This window comes from Kogia breviceps, chromosome 7, assembly GCF_026419965.1.
Source record: "Kogia breviceps isolate mKogBre1 chromosome 7, mKogBre1 haplotype 1, whole genome shotgun sequence".
Classification (NCBI taxonomy): domain Eukaryota; kingdom Metazoa; phylum Chordata; class Mammalia; order Artiodactyla; family Physeteridae; genus Kogia; species Kogia breviceps.
Window position 1 is genome coordinate 17,186,183 of NC_081316.1, and position 17,353 is coordinate 17,203,535.

The 17,353-nt window shown below is 38.2% G+C and overlaps 1 protein-coding gene across 8 annotated transcripts in view; it reads left to right on the forward strand.

Annotated features, from left to right (window-relative positions):
* Positions 1 to 17,353, forward strand: part of KDM2A (lysine demethylase 2A) — a 106,502-nt gene that overhangs the window by 21,958 nt on the left and 67,191 nt on the right. The window contains exon 1 of one of the 8 annotated variants that reach the window (XM_067037781.1): positions 13,361 to 13,411. The exons of the other annotated variants lie outside the window; for them this stretch is intronic. Coding sequence (XP_066893882.1) covers positions 13,376 to 13,411 — 36 coding nt within the window. The 5' untranslated portion in view covers positions 13,361 to 13,375. Of the gene's footprint in view, positions 1 to 13,360; positions 13,412 to 17,353 lie in introns of those variants that run through there. 8 annotated transcript variants of the gene reach the window in all.

The following is a 17,353-nucleotide window of genomic DNA, read 5'->3' on the forward strand; positions in this document are numbered from 1 at the left end:
ATTAGCGTATTTATTTATTTATTTAATTTATTTCTTAAAAAAATTTTTTTTCTGCGTTGGGTCTTCGTTGCTGCACGTGGGCTTTCTCTAGTTGCAGCGAGCAGGAGGGGCTACGCGGGGGCTACTCTCTGTTGCAGCGTGCAGGCTTTTCCTTGCAGTGGCTTCTTTTTTTGTTGCAGAGCACGGGCTCTAGGCATGTGGGCTTCAGTAGTTGTGGCACATGGGCTCAGTAGTTGTGGCTCACAGGCTCTAGAGCGCAGGCTCAGTAGTTGTGGCTCACGGGCTTAGTTGCTCCGCGGCATGTGGGATCGTCCCGGACCAGGGCTCAAACCTGTGTCCCCTGCATTGACAGGCGGCTTCTTAACCACTGCACCACCAGGGAAGCCCTACATTAGCGTATTTAAATCACCAATTATTTATTGGGTCTGCTCTATGAAGAACTTTACTAGAGATTCTGGGCTAATGTCATGAGGTATCAACATAGATTTGGATGAGTTTTTACTAGGTAAAACTAGTTCAGAAACTATTGTAATTTTTAAATTAATTTTTATTTACTTATTTATTTTGGCTGTGCTGGGTCTTAACTGCAACACTCCGGATCTTTAGTCGCGGCATGCAGACTCTTAGTTGCGGCATGCCTGCAGGATCTAGTTCCCTGACCAGGGATTGAACCCAGGCCCCCTGCACTGGGAGCACAGTCTTACCCATTGGACCACCAGGGAAGTCCCAGAAACCATTGTATTTTAATTACTACATGGATTAATTATTTTTTCTCTAGGCCTTTTACTTTAAACTTGCCCAAATCAGAGGCTAATAGTATAATACTGATTCATGTGGCTTTTTAAGCCCTTTCTCAGTTCATCTTCCTCTGTTTGGAATATTATTCCATGTTGTCTGCTATAATCATTTATGAAAATATTAAGAACTGTCCCAAACATTGTATTGTGGGAAACACAAACATCTGAAAACATCCATTTACTTCTGTTCCTTCTTTTTAAGTTTTTTTACCAGTTCTTCATATATGATACAAAATTCTTCCAGATTCTATGTTTTAAAAATTCTATAGAGAAACTTTGTTAAGAATTTTTATAATTCTAAATAAATTATATTTCTCTTGAGTTTCTCCCTTCATGGAATCCATGTGGCCATTCTAACAGCACATTTGGGAAAGCCCCTGTTGATACTTTGCCATCCTAAGTCAGGTTGGAACTGTGAGGAACTCTCAGTTACCAGCCATGAGCCAACGAATTCTACTTTCACTGGGTAAAAGTAGAATAGGAGTTTATAGTGCCATGGTCAAGTGTCATGTGGGTGGTGGTGGTAGTTTTAGATCTGGGAATGCATCACATCTGTAGGCCTCTCAGCCTTTCCTGTGTGAGAACAGGCTTCTCTCTCATTTTTTATAGATGGAGAGTTTTCTAATCACCTGGATACATCTCCTTAATTTGATGACTTTTTTGATGGGTTTTTAAGACCCATTTGAAAACCGAAAACTATTGGCTAAAATTTCTCAATCTTGTTCTATGGTAATAATCATTTGAATGACTTATGTATGCCCACCATATTAATCAAATTCACTGGCTTCTGCTAAAGCTCTAATGGGAATAGAATGGCAAGCTGACACATGTCCATTTGAATCAAAACCTGTCTGTTCATTTCACAGGTGTCTGATAGGTTCATTACCACAGGACTTTAAACTAGGCACACTGGCTTACGTGTGAAATAGGCTCTATTCAGTTTCTGAAAAGGAGAAGTTCCTTTGGGTATAATGCTTCTTTATATGCTATTAAATCCTAAAAATAGTCTATTGGTTAGTACTATGGGATTAATATGACTCCTATTGAAATTGTAATTAAATACAGGAATAATACAAAGGAATGGAGAAAAATTCAAATAGGGTTTTCCCATGGGTAAAATTTTGTTTACCTTTTCCCATACTGATCAGTCTTTTGGAATGTAATACTGATGACTCTTCCACAATTTATTAGTGTTTTTGCTTTCTTCCCTCAACTTTGATAGAATCAATATTTTGGGTGAGTGAATGAGGAAGAAGTTTAAAGGATTTTACCCTGTCTAGTGATAAAAGTTACACATGCTGGTTGTGAAAAATACAAGACAATCAATCACTGATAATCTTAAACTTAACCATCGTTAGCATTTTAGCATGTCTCCTTCCAGTTTTTTTTCCCATGCATAAAAGTATTTTTATGTAGCTGGGATAATGCTTGATATCATTTTATATCTTGCTTTCTAAATTTATCATAATCATTTTCCAGTCACTAAAAAAAGCTTATAAGAGTTTTTAGTGTCTAAAGGTATGCCGTGATTTCCTGTTGTTTATTTGCCCATTTCTGTTATTGAACATTAGGTTGTATCTACTTTTGGGGAGCATTAAAAAAAAAATACAGTGAACTTATATATTTTTTTATGTTTCTGAGTATATCCTTATCATTCCTACAAGTACAGTAATTAAGGTTATGAACATTAAAAAAATTTACTGTGGAAAAATTTAAACATACACAAAATAAATAATAGTGTTATGAGCTCCATCACCAGCTGCAGCGGTTATCAACATATGGAACTCTTTCATCTGTATCCTCCGTTCCCTCTCAATTATTTTAAATTAAATCACAGATACTTTTATTTAAGTAATTTATTTCATCTGTAACATCCTTCAGTTATGTATATCTGAGTTTTTAGTAAAACTTACTGTTTGTGAAATATAAAGCACGTACAGAAAGGAATGTAAAACATAAATTTCTAGTTCAGTGCATGATCACAGAAAATACCCTTATAACTACCACTCATAAAAATTTGGAATTGCCACTACCTCAGGAGCTTCCTCATGCCTCTCCCAGTCACTAGTGCATTTTTCTTTCCCAATGTAGACTTCTAGCATTATAATTTAGTTTTAGTTGATTTTGAACTTTTAAAATTGGAATAATACAGTGCGTATTTTGTGTCTGGCTTGTTTTACCCAACGTTTTGAGATTTATCCATGTTGCTCTGTGATACAGACTTTTTAAAAGCATAGCAGCATTACTGGGCTTCCCTGGTGGCATAGTGGTTAAGAATCCACCTGCCGATCCAGGGGACACAGGTTTGACTAAATTTGCCAGTTTTCTTCCCTGGTCCGGGAAGATCCCACATGCCACGGAGCAACTGATCCGGTGAGCCACAACCACTGAGCCCACGCGCCAGAACTACTGAAGCCTGCGTGCCTAGAGCCTGTGCTCTGCAACAAGAGAAGCCGCCCGCAATGAGAAGCCTGTGCACCGCAATGAAGAGTAGCCCCCGCTCGCTGCAACTGGAGAAAGCCCGCGCGCAGCAACAAAGACCCAGCGCAGCCCCCCCCAAAAATGGATGAGAAACAACATTACTAGTAAATGAACAACTTTTTTTTTTTTTTTTCTTGCGGTGGGCAGGCCACTCACTGTTGTGGCCTTTCCTGTTTTGGGGCACAGGCTCCGGACGCGCAGGCTCAGTGGCCACGGCTCACAGGCCCAGCCGCTCTGTGGCATGTGGGATCTTCCCGGACCGGGGCACGAACCCGTGTCCCCTGCATCGGCAGGCGGACTCTCAACCACTGCGCCACCAGGGAAGCCCTGAACAACTTCTTAATACCTTCATTGTTCAAATTTCCCTAATGGTTTTTCTTTTTTTTTTTCTCTTGTTTTTGGCCACGCTGCTTGTGGGGTTTTAGTTCCCCGACCAGGGATAGAACCCAGGCCCTCAGCAGTGAGAGTGCAGAGTCTTAACCACTGGACCGTCAGGGAATTCCCTTTATTTTTATTTTTTTTAATGATTGGTTTGTTTGAATCATGAGTCAGACAGAGTCCATCCACATGTTGTGGATGGTTGATATGTGTCTGAAAATTCTCTTAACCTATAAGTCACTATTCCCCCCTTTTCTTTTTCTTGTCTTGTGGAAAGATCTGGTCACTTGACCTGTAGAATTTCCCACTTTCTGGATTTTGCTGATTGTACATCCATGTTGTTGTTTTTTTAAATTGAGATATATGTAACATATAATGAAATATACAAGTCTTGTGTTCAGTTTGGTGAGTTTTGACAGTGTAATAAGTATTCAAAATAAGATATAGATAGAGAACATTTCCATCTTCATGGAAATTTCCCTTGTGTCCCTTTGTATTTAGTGTCCTGTTCCATCCCTATATCTGACTTCTATCACCATAGATGAAACTTGCCAGTTTTCATAAATATAGAATCACAGCATGTGCTCTTCTGTGAGGGGCTTCTTTTCACTTAACATTACGTTTTTGAGTTGTGTCCATGTGTTTCCAGAGGTTTTTCCTTTTTATTGCTGAATATATTCCATTGTGTATATATACCATAATTTGTTTATTCTCCTTTTGATGGACACTTTGGTGGTTTTCAGTTTTTGGCTATTATGAATAAGGCCGTGATAAATATTCTTGTATAAGTCTTGATGTGGACATGTTTTCATTTTTTTCTTGAGAAAATACAAGAGGGTTGCTGGGTTATATGGTAAATATATATATAACTTTATAAGAAATTGCCAAACTATTTAAAGTGCTGTTCCATTTTATACTCCCCCAGCAGTGTATGAGATCTGCACTTGCTCCATATGCTTGTCACCCATGCCCCCTGCATTGGGAGCATGGAGTCTTAACCACTGGACCACCAGGGAAGTCCCCTTACCAACATTTTTGACATTAGCGATTCTAGTGAGTGTGAAATAGTATTTCATGATTATAATTTGTATTTCTCTGATAACTAATAATGTTGAGCACCTTTTCATGTGCTTACTGAGCATTTGTATATCTTTGATGAAGTATCTGTTCAAGTCTTTTGCCTCCTTTTTTATTGGTTTGTTCATCTTTTAATTGTTGATTTGTAGTTCTTTGTATATATGGATACAAGTCCTTTGTTAGACTTATGTGCTGCAAATATTTTTATCCAGTCTGACATATTTTATTTTTTTAATGGTGTATTTTGGTGAACAGAATTTTTTAAATAATTTTTTTGTTTGTTTTATGGTTTGTTACATGCTTTTTAAAACTTGATCTTTGCGATAACCCTCTGAGGGGAAATATGGTAGTGTCCTCATTTTGCTCATTAAGAAATAGAGGCCCAGAGAGGTAAAAAGACTTGTCCTAAAGTTATACAACTAATAAGTGGTAGAGCAAAGCTTAGAAACCAGGTCTTTTTACTTCGGGTTGAATTTCTTTCCATTACACCTTATTCTCCCTTTCTCTTTTCCCATTACCTGAAAATAATACTGTACTCAGCTACTTTCTTTTTCTTGAAGTTCTCTGTCCTATTTTACTTTGGGGCCTTTGCGTATGCAGTTCTGAGTTGAACACTTTCCTTCCTCTCTCGAATTTGATTTATCCTTCAGATTTCAGCTTAGATGTTACATCCTTTGGGAAAATTTTGACATCTCTTTCTTTTCCTGCTAGATAAGATATCTCTTCTCTCTGTTTCTTTAACATTAGATTTTTCTGCTGTCATAACAAATAATACCCTGATTGTCTTTCTACTTACTCTCTCTAGATTCTGAGGGCAGGAACCATTACCGTCTTATTTACCAGAAAATTGACAATGTCTGGCACATGGGAGATGATTAAAATATAATGAATTCGATTGAATATAATTCTCTCTTTATCTACTAGTGACAGATTTTTTGGTACTGTATACTTAAACCCTATTGTGTATTTAATTTAGCATTTTTGTGTAGTGTCATGATGTTTCACTTGTGATTGCTGAATTCCTGAAAGGATTGTAACATATTTTAAAGTGAATATTATAAAAATTTATTTTTTATTCCCTGTATACCTAAGGAGTATTAAAACTTATTGAATTGAATATTTGACTAGCTTCAGGAAGTTTTCTTTATCCATTTAACTTTATTTTTATTCATTTACTTTTACTATTGACAATGTCTTAAACTGCAAATTTAAACTATATAATTGCCTGAAAGATATTACATCTGAAAAACTAATTTATACATTTCACAGCTGCTATCTTTGACATTGAACAGCAGGCATAGACTCCATCTTTTATTCCTAAAGAGTAGATAGGTTCTTAAAAAGTAACTTACAGAATTTACTGACACTTGGTCTGTGGTGTGGTTAAAAAGAAAATCCTTATTCTTAGGAAATGCACACTTAAGTATTTAGGAGTAAAGGGCCATCGTATATACAACTTACTCTCAGATGGTTTGGGAGTAAGTGGGGAAAAAAATACACAGCTGTGGAATGTAAATTGGTGCAGCCACTGTGGAAAACAGTATGGCGGTTCCTTAAAAAACTAAAAATAGAGTTGCCATATGATCCAGCAATCTCACTACTGGGCATATATCTGGAGAAAACTATAATTGGGAAAGATAAATGCACCCCAGTGTTCACAGCAGCACTATTTACAATAGCCAAGACATGGAAGCAACCTAAATGTCCATCGACAGATGAATGGCTAAAGAAGATGTGGTGTATAGGCACAGTGGAATGTTACTCAGCCATAAAAATGAATGAACTAATGAGGAGTTCTCTGATGGCCTAGTGGTGAGGATTCAGCCCTTTCACTGCCATGACCTGGGTTCAATCCCTGGTCGGGGAACTGAGGTCCTGCAAGCTGCGTGGCATGCCCCCCAAAAAAGAATGAAATAATGCCATTTGCAGCAACGTGGATGGACCTAGAGATTATCATATTAAGTGAAGTAAGTTAGAAAGAGAAAGACAAATACCATATGATATCATTTATATGTGGAATCTAAAGAATGACCCAAATGAACTTATCTATGAAACAGAAACAGACTCATGGACACAGAAAACAAACTTATGGTTACCAAAAGGGAAAGAGGGTGGGGGAGGGATAAATTAGGCAGATACAAACTGTTGTATATAAAAGAGATAAACAACAAGGTCCTACTGTATAGCATTGGGAGCTATATTCAATATCCTGTAATAACACCGTAATGGAAAAGAATATGAAAAAGAACATGTATATATATGTATAAGTGAATCACTTTGCTATATACCAGAAACTAACACAACATTGTATATCAACCATACTTCAATAAATAAATAAATAAACAAAAATTCCACACCTGTATACACACACGCACACTCTTGTATATATCCACAAGCAGTCCCCACTTTGCATGGTAGGACTATAAAAACGACCATGAAGACTAAGGCCATGCAAGATGACCAATGGGAAAAGTTATGATGTGCCCTTTAAAATGTTTGTCAAAATATTAAAAACGATATTGTTGGTATGAGGAAATGAAAAAGTAAAACTAGTATTTATTTGATACACTGTAATCTAAAGCATTAGAAACATTGAATATTAAAGTGTTCTATATCTTTGTTAAAATTTATCAAGAGTAGTTTGAGCAGTGTTTGCCTACTTCTTGTCCTATAACTTAAGATATAGAGCCAAACGTCTTTTGGATGCCTTGGCTTCCAGCATTTTATTCTTTGTACTTCCTTTTTTTTTTCTTTTCAATAAATTTATTTTATTTATTTTTGGCTGTGTTGGGTCTTCGTTGCAGCGTGTGGGCTTTCTCTAGTTGTGGCGAGTGGGGGCTACTCTTCGTTGTGGTGCGCAGGCTTCTCATTGTGGTGGTTTCTCTTGTTGCAGAGCATTGGGTTTAGGCACGCAGGCTTCAGTAGTTGTGGCTCACGGGCTCTAGAGCGCATGCTCAGTAGTTGTGGCTCACGGGCTCTAGAGAGCAGGCTCAGTAGTTGTGGCGCACGGGCTTAGTTGCTCCGTGGCATGTGGGATCTTCCTGGACCAGGGATCAAACCCACATCCCCTGCATTGGCAGGCGGAGTCTCAGCTACTGCACCACCAGGGAAGCCCCTGTCCTTTGTTGTTGTTGTATTTTAAATTTAATTTTATTTATTTTTTTATATACATCAGGTTCTTATCTATTTTATACATATAAGTGTACATATGTCAATCCCAATCTCCCAATTCATCACACCACCACCACACACACCGCCCCCCCGCACCCCCCCCGCCACTTTCCCCCCTTGGTGTCCATACATTTGTGCCCCCTATCCTTTGTACTTTCAATGTCATGAAATATCATTGAGAGTCTTTTTTTTTTTTTTTTTGCTGGTGTCAGTTCTCCTGGGACATCCTCATCCTTTTCATCATCATCATCATCATCACTTTCCTTATGTGTTGATAAAGTTTGCCTGTATTAAGCTCCTCTGATGCATGTTAACTCTGTTTATTTTCTATTCAGATTTTACTTTCAGCATTACCACTTTTTACCTCTTTGCTTCATTTTTATCTCTGTAGGCCAGTTCCCTTTTTTGATTATCCATTTTTATAAAACGTCACATGGGTTTATTACTGGAGACTAGGAGTCAACCCAGCTACACGCTGTGCTGTTGGTGTGTGAACTGAATAGCATGCCCAGTGACTCATCACTAACAGGCTTTGAAAGAAGTGATGTGATTGGTCACTGGTCACAATGCACATCTTCACTTAACGTAGCCATTTCTGGAGTGAAGAACTAGCAGTAAAATTTGTACTTGAACCTAGGGGCAGGACAGGAATAAAGATGCAGATGTAGAGAATGGACTTGAGGACACAGGGAGGGGGAAGGGTAAGCTGGGACGAAGTGAGAGAGTGGCATGGACTTAACATATACTACCAAATGTAAAATAGATAGCTAGTGGGAAGCAGCCACATAGCGAAGGGAGATCAGCTCTGTGCTTTGTGACCAACTAGAGGGGTGGGATAGGGAGGGTGGGAGGGAGACGCAAGAGGGAGGAGATATGGGGATATATGTATATGTATAGCTGATTCACTTTGTTGTAAAGCAGAAACTAACACACCATTGTAAAGCAATTATACTCCAATAAAGATGTTAAAAAAATTGTACTTTATGCAGCTACTTATGGTTCAAATACCATGGTAACTGAAATTTGAACTATGTTGTTGGGAGACTGATGTTATTTAACTAAAGTGTGGCTACTGAAATTTGGGCATGTGGGATTGTGGAAAACAAGTACTACCAGTAAAAAAAGCATGTGTGAATGAGTGCAAATCCTTCCATTTTTATAATGTTAAAAGATTAGTAACTCCTTGCAGGAAGATTTATGTCATTGTATTCACTTTTAGTGACTTGTAGCTGTTATTTACAGGGAGCATCAGATGATGAGACACTGTATGTATATAAAAGTTTTTTGTTAATCATGACATATTATAGAGAACAATATATGGTATGATAGGGCAACCAACATTTGCTGAATCGCTCTAATATGCCAGGCAGTATTTTAGATATTTTACATTATTAGATATGCCATTTAATCCTTGTAACAATCTCTGAAATTGGTGGTATTTTATATAAACTCATTTTATAGAGGAGGAAACTGAGGCTCAGGGCTTATGTAGGCTTAGTAAGTAACAGTTCCAGGATTCAAACTTAGGTCTGCCTGGCCCCAAACCCACTCATTCTACTACCCCATTTTTCATGGTGGTTGTTGGCGCTCCACCAGATTCCCTTTGATCGTGACTAAACTGAGACTAAAACATCAGAAAGGAGCACTTTAGATATATTTCAAGTTTATGGAGCTTTAGGTAATTAGCTTCAGGTTAAACATATTGGCAAAAATACTACATAGGTCACCGCCTGTGTTTATTTATTGCATCATACCAGGAGACAGTTTCAGGTTGTCTCATTTTTGGCATTGCTATGTTTGATGACTTTGTTACAGGTGCGACTGTCATATCTTTCCTTTAAAAATGTGTTTTCTCCTTTGTAATTAGAAAATAATTTGTGGGATGTTACTTTGAGATTCCCAACAACTTTTTGCTAATCATCCGTTTATTGTCCTTGCTGAGGTATTCTTTTATTGATATCTTTAAAAGTTTATTACCAAAAATTTAGAAAATTAAACAAATAATGTATTTTTCACTGTAGGAGATAATAGGTGATCTCCAAAGAAGAGAAAAAGTTCAAAGGCACCGTTGAGCTTTTATTCTTTTATGATAACTTTGCAATTCCTAAATTATTTTTGAACTGTGTACTCTGAAGTATGTCAGAGGCACTGTTCTGTATTTTAATTGTTCTCTAGTAGAACACAGCACAACACACACACATTTGGCCTGTTAAACCTTTCTGAGTTTTCTTTTTAAATAATCAGTAATCAGAATATAGCACTCAATTGCAGAAACTTTCAGGAGAAGACAGAATTTAAGATCTACTGATGTAGTGGCAAAGAAAAGAGAAGAGTTATTTTATAGTTATAAATAGATAGAACTGGGTGATTGTGGTGATAGGTATTTAAGAATCAGAATTAAATAATGGCTTCTCTGGAAATGGTGGATCTTAAACTGGTGGGGACAGAGAGCCAGAGAAATAATTTTAGAAAGTAAAGCACAAACTTAGAACTTAGTTGTCTTGAAATTTGAGTGAATTTACTGAGACCCAGTGAGAGGGTGAGAAGGTACCTTGATAATGGGGGTAGGATGAAAGAGGCAAGGGTTGGCCCAACATCGTGGGGAAGAAAAACTATAATGGCTAGGTTTTAAAGTTTTGATGTTCTTTATAAAATAAGTCACGAGGTCATCATTTGTAAGGAAAGGTGGTAGAACTGGGAACAGAGATTAGGAAAGGAACTTGAAACAGCATGTGTAATATAAACCGAAGCCACTGAATACAGAATGAGCAATATTGAAATGGTGGATGGAAAATAACCATTTATTCTCTCTTTCTTTCTTTTTTTTTTTTTTTTTGCTGTAGAAAACTCTTCAGTTTAATATTGGTTTTAAAAAAATATTGGTTATAAACTATAATGCCATGCTTTCCCCCCTCATTTTAGTGGGTTTTATCTATTGATTTCTTAACTTGAGTATAAAAATGTTTTATAAAAGCTTTTAAAGGTACATAGGGCTTCCCTGGTGGCGCAGTGGTTGAGAGTCTGCCTGTCGATGCAGGGGACACGGGTTCGTGCCCCGGTCTGGGAAGATCCCACATGCCGCGGAGCGGCTGGGCCCATGAGCCATGGCTGTTGAGCCTGTGCATCCGGAGCCTGTGCTCCGTAACGGGAGAGGCCACAACAGTGAGAGGCCCGCATACCACAAAAAAAAAAAAAAAAAAAAAAGGTACATAGCTTTTTTATTTCATTTGGAATTAGGTTAATATGTTTGAAACTCCCTCAGAATCTGGCCCAGGACTAAAGTTAATTTGTAGCATTGGCAGTAAAAGTTTCCTGAACCAGATACGGAACCTGAAATAGAACAAGATTTGTGAAAGTGTCTGACATATAAGTCCAGAGTATGTAATCAACTTAAAAACAATGCTGTATGAAAGACTTGGCATATGAGAGTAGAGATAAATCTTGTTTATATTTCATCCAGGCTTAACCACAGCTCTTGTTCCATCCTGGGAAAGGTCAGGTTAAAACAGATGCCCTTCACTGGATTTCAGGAGTCAGTGAACCTAGCTAAACTTGATTAAAGTAAGAAGGAAAGAGAATTTCAAGGATCATGAGCTTCGGAGACACTGTATATATTTCCCTTACATTAGAGATTCTTGTAGCAAGACTTCTAGTTAATCTTCTAGTGGTAATGTAAATTGATTGAATACACACATATCAATTGATTAACTTAATTTTTACTAGATCAGTTATAGTTGGTACAAATACTTGTCACTGTTGCTGTCCTTTAAGAAAATTATGGGGTTTTTGGTAGTTAAAACTCAAATCATAGGGTTTTTCCTTTGTCAGAAACAAATAATCCACACCCTCAAGTGCAATCCAGCTGAATTTATCTGCTGTACTTTGCTTAGAATTAACCAAAAGACCTGAGGGTGGGGGCTGGTGGTACATGGCTTGTCACTACAGCTCTACTTAAATCTCTCAAGCTTTCAATAGGTTCAGGACGTTGCAGCCACGTTCAGCAGAGTTAGTAAGCCAGTTAAGAAATACCACGAAGTGGTCTTATGGCTTCTTTCACTGAGTCTGGCAGATAAATAAGCAAATTTTTTTCTTTAACGATAGCAAAAGTTAAAAAGTGTTTTCTCTTTACTCCTGAATTAACTGAATATTCCCTTAGCAAGGCTATAACTAATCTGTCAAATTCCCTGTGGATTTGCTATAGTGTGCTTTTGGGGTCCCTTCTAGGCCCTGACATTTGTGTGACCTTAAACAGGGCACTTCTTAACCTCTCTGAGTCTCAATTTACTCATTTCTAAATTGGGGGTAATAATGATACTTACCTTTTTAGAGTTGTTTGAGGATTTAATGGGCTAATGAATATAGACTGCAAACAATGAACTTTGAAAATGGTGTCTGTTATAATTTTCAGAACTTAAGTTATATAACCAGCTAGTTCTACATATTTCAAGTCTAACTTTTTTTTTTCTTTTTAAAATTTATTTATTTAATTTTATTTTTGGCTGCATTGGGTCTTTGTTGCTGCACACAGGCTTCCTCTAGTTGCGGTGAGCGGGAGCTACTCTTCGTTGCAGTGCGTGGGCTTCTCGTTGCGGTGGCTTCTCTTGTTGTGGAGCATGGTCTCTAGGCGTATGGGCTTCAGTAGTTGTGGCGCATGGGCTTAGTTTCTCCACGGCATGTGGGATTTTCCTGGACCAGGGCTCAAACCCGTGTCCTCTGCATTGGCAGGCGGATTCTTAACCACTGCGCCACCAGGGAAAGTCCTAGAATTCTTATAACCCTAGAAAGGTTTATTGAAAGGGAAGAAACTGGAAGAAATAAATACAGTTTCAGTCATTTAGCTCAAAAATACACATTTGCTAAAAGACCAATAAAAGATCAGAACTTATGAAATTCACTCTCAGTTTACCTGAAGTTCTACAGTTGGGGGTCAAAGATACTGTTTGTTAGTCTGACGAGTAAGAAATAATGTTTCCTTTTTTCAAAAATGTGAAAAATTTGCTCTCATCTTTGTGGGTCAAGGGAGACATTTGAGGGAGGATAGTAGAGAAGAGTAATTGGAAGTACTATTTGTATGTCATTGATCCTAAGTATATTTAAATTATTTTTTTGTTACCTATGGTATTTTTGAAATAGATAAACATTGGGAAGTGGATTCCAGGCAACTTATGGAAGGAGTTTGATCCTGAAGTGATGTTAGTTGCTCTCCTAAAGCCACTTTCTGGCAGAATTTTCTTTTTAAGAAAGGGAATGTCAAGAGGAAGAGGCCACAGTTACTTTGGCAGCAGGAATCTAAGAATTGGAGAATATGGATTTGGCATGATGTCTCTTCTCTGGGGAATTGGAGGTCAGTTGGATAAAACAATGGGGGAAGGGGTTAGTAGACAAAGACAAATGCCAGGGTAAAATGGTGCTAATTCTAACCATTAGCACCTTTTTCTTTTTTCATCCTAGTCTTCAGACTGAACCTAGTAATGAAAGCCAAAGGACAGAACTCCCAGGCCCACCCGGTATGTGTGTAGAGGATGTGGATTAAATCCTCCCTTGCCCACATAGAGATGTGATAACCTGCTTTGCTTAGAGGATATCGTGGAGGGTACCAGAGCAGGGATTGAGTTTAGTTTGTAAATTAAACCTTGGTAAATGGTTGTTTGGCTGATTATCATATGTAAATATAGAACAATTCCAGCATTTGTTGCTTTTGGAGATTCATATACATACATTAAATCCCTTTCTTGTAGCTCACTTTCTAAGCTTTGCTTCTGTCGCTTCTTCTAAGAGCTATAGATTGTTTTGTTCAGGATAGTAAGCCACTAGCCACATGTGGCTATTGAGCACATGAAATGTGGCTAGTGTAATTTGAGATGTGAGTGTAAAATACACAATGAATACACAATCTCAGTAATTTTTTATAATGATAACAGTGAAATGATATTATTGATTACATATGAAATGATTTATTGGATAAAATAAAATAAATTATTAAAATTAATTTCACCTTAAAAATATGGCTACTAGGAAATAATTACATATGTGGCTCACATTACTTTCTGTTGGATCCCGCTGGTCTAGAACAGCCTGCACCAGGGATGAGTACTTGCTGTAGAATTTCATGTGGGTCATTCCATAGACATTGAGTGATTTTAGTTCAGTAAGAACATTTAAGCCATCATTTAACTTTTATAGTCATATTTTTTCCCTTGGCTGGGGAAACAGCATTTGAAATTTAATTTTGTAAGTCAATGAGAATATAGGATTGCAGTGCCAAATTTTTTGTGTGTGTGTTACGTGCATGCATATGTGTGCATGTGTTATTTTTCAGGAATTCCTCTTGCAGTGCTTATGGTGCATCTTATACCCATTTCCACAAGGAATGAGTCCTACCATTCTTCCTACCTGATTAAGCCTGTCCTTGGAAAAGCAATGCTTTTCTGTCCCAGAAAAGGATCCTGGAACCAGGTATATTCCTCAGTGCAGTTCTCATAAGCCCTTACTCCCAAGGAATCTGGGACATTAGGCTTAATATGTTGTCAACTTTTGTATTCAGCTGTCTAGAGCCAGTTTTCTACCTTCACAAAATAAAGTTGCTCCCAAACTTTTTTAGTTTGAAAAAGCTCTAATACAGAAAAGTTGAAAGAGTAGCATAATGAACATCTGTATATTCTTCCCCTAGAGTTCCCAAATGCTTTTTGAAAATTGCCACGTTGTCTCTATATATAGTTTTTTTTTTTTTTTTTTTTTTTTTTTTGAGGTACGCAGGCCTCTCACTGTTGTTGTGGCCTCTCCCATTGCGGAGCACAGGCTCCGGACGTGCAGTCTCAGCGGCCATGGCTCACGGGCCTAGCCGCTCTGCGGCATGTGGGATCTTCCCGGACCAGGACACAAACCCATGTCCCCTGCATCAGCAGGCGGACTCTCAACCACTGAGCCGCAGGGAAGCCCATTCTATATATAGTTTTTTGAGGCTGAATTATTTGAAAGTAATTTGCACATCATGACACATATTTATCACCCCTAAATATTTCAGCATGTCTTTCCTAAGAATAAGGGTATTACCTTATCACAAATCTATTGTCATAACCTAAGAAAATAACAATAGTTCCCTGGTATCTAATATTCACATTTTCCTAAATAGCTTTTTTCTGACTTTTAAAAACTCTGGATTCAGTCTAAGTTTATGATTTGTATTTAATTATGACTCTTTAGTTTCTTTTAATCTAGGATAGAGGTTGACATACTACAACCCTTGTGTCAAGCTTGGCTAGCCACCTGTTTTTGTACAGCCCACTACGTAAGAATAGTTTTTACATTTTTTTCCCATATCATTTTTCTTTTTTTTATTGAGGTAAATTCTCATAACATAAAATTAACCATTAAACATTTTAAAGTATGCACTGCATTGACGTTTAGTACATTCTATCTAGTTCTAAGACATTTTAAACATACAAAAAGGAAACCCTGTACTGTTAAGCAGTGTCTCCATCAACCCCTCCTTTCAGCTCCTGGTAAGTACTAGTTCAGTGTCTGTTCCTGTAGATTAACCTATTTTGGATGTTTCATATGGACGGAATAAATATAATATGTGACCTTTTAGTATCAGGCTTCTACTCAGCATGTGTTTTTTTTGTTCTTTTTGACTGCGTTGGGTCTTCGTTGCTGCATGGGCTTTTCTCTAGTTGCGGCGAGCAGGGGCTACTCTGTTGCGGTGCATAGGCTTCTCATTGTGGTGGCTTCTCTCGTTGCGGAGTACGGGCTCTAGGCTCTCAGGCTTCAGTAGTTGCAGCATGCGAGCTCTGTAGCTGTGGCACATGGGCCCTAGAGCACGCGGGCTTCAGTAGTTGTGGCGTGTGAGCTCAGTAGCTGTGGCACATGGGCCCTAGAGCACGCGGGCTTCAGTAGTTGTGGCGTGTGAGCTCAGTAGTTGTGGTGAGTGGGCTTCTCAGTGCAGTGGCTTCTCTTGTTGCAGAGCACGCACTCTAGGCCTGTGGACTCAGTAGTTGTGGCGCACGGGCTCTAGGGCATGTGGGCTCAGTAGTTGCGGTGCTCAGGCTTAGTTGCTCCGTGGCATGTGGGATCTTCCCGGACCAGGGCTCGAACCTGTGTCCCCTGCATTGGCAGGCGGATTCTTAACCACTGCGCCACCAGGGAAGTCCCCGTCAGTGTTACATTTGTTACAATTGATGAATCTACACTGACACAACATTATCACCCAAAGTCCATAGTTTATATTAGGGTTCACCCTTTGTGTTTATCGTTCTGTGAGTTTTGACAAATGCATAATGGCATGTGTCCGCCATTACAGTATCATACAGAATGGTTTTCACTGCCCTGAAAATCTACCGTGCTCCACTTAGTCATCTCTCCTCCTCCCTCTCACACCAGCAGCTACTGATGTTTTTATTATCTCCATAGTTTTGCCTTTTCTAGAATGTCATGTAGTTGGAATCCAAATACAGTATTGCAGCCTTTTCAGACTGGCTTCTCTCACTTAGTAATAAGCATTTAAGTTTCCGCCATGTCTCTGTGTCTTGATAGTTCTTTTTATTGCTGAATAATACTCCATTGTATGGCTATACCATAATTAGTTTATCCATTCACCTGTTGAAGGACATCTTAGTTGCTTCCAGGTTTTGACAGTTCTGAGTAAAACTGCTGTAAATGTTTGTGTGCAGGTTTTTCTGTGTGGATATAAGTCTTCAACTCTTTTTGTGGATGTTATTTCCCAGTCTGTGATTTCTCTTTTCATTCTCTTAAAAGAGTGTCTTTCACAGAGCAGAAGTTTTTGATTTTAATGCAGCCCAACATAACAAATATTTATTTCATGGATTTTGCTTTTGGTACTGTATCTAAAAACTCATTGCCAAACCCAAAGTCACCTTGGTGTTTTCATATTATCTTTTAGAAGGTTTATAGTTTTGTGTTTTACATTTAGGTCTATGATCCATTTTGAGTTTATTTTTGTGAAAGGTATAAGGTCAGCGATCGTATTTTTTTTTTGTACATTGACTGACTAGTTGTTTTAGCCCCAGTTGTTGAAAAGACTGTCTGTTCCACACGAAAACGTTGAATTGCCCTTGGTCCTTTGTCAGAGATCTGTTGACTGTACTCATGTGAGTGACATTGTCTTTTTAAAAGCCCTGCATTCTGGATTTGTCTCTTTCCTCATTGTATACTTTAATTTGTTTTCCTAAACTGTATTCCTCATCAACTAGAACTTGAGTCTAGAGGATTAGATTCATGTTAAACATTTTGGCAAGGATGCTTCCTGGATGATTGAGCACCTCAAATTGTATCAAGTCAGAAAGTGCACAGTGCTAGATTGTCCCACTGGTAGTGATGGTTAAGACTGGTTAAGGTGGTAACCAGCAGATCTTTCCATTGTAAAGGTATATTTTTCCCTTTGCAATTAGTAAGTACTCTAGGGATAACTTTGGCCATGTAACAGATGAATA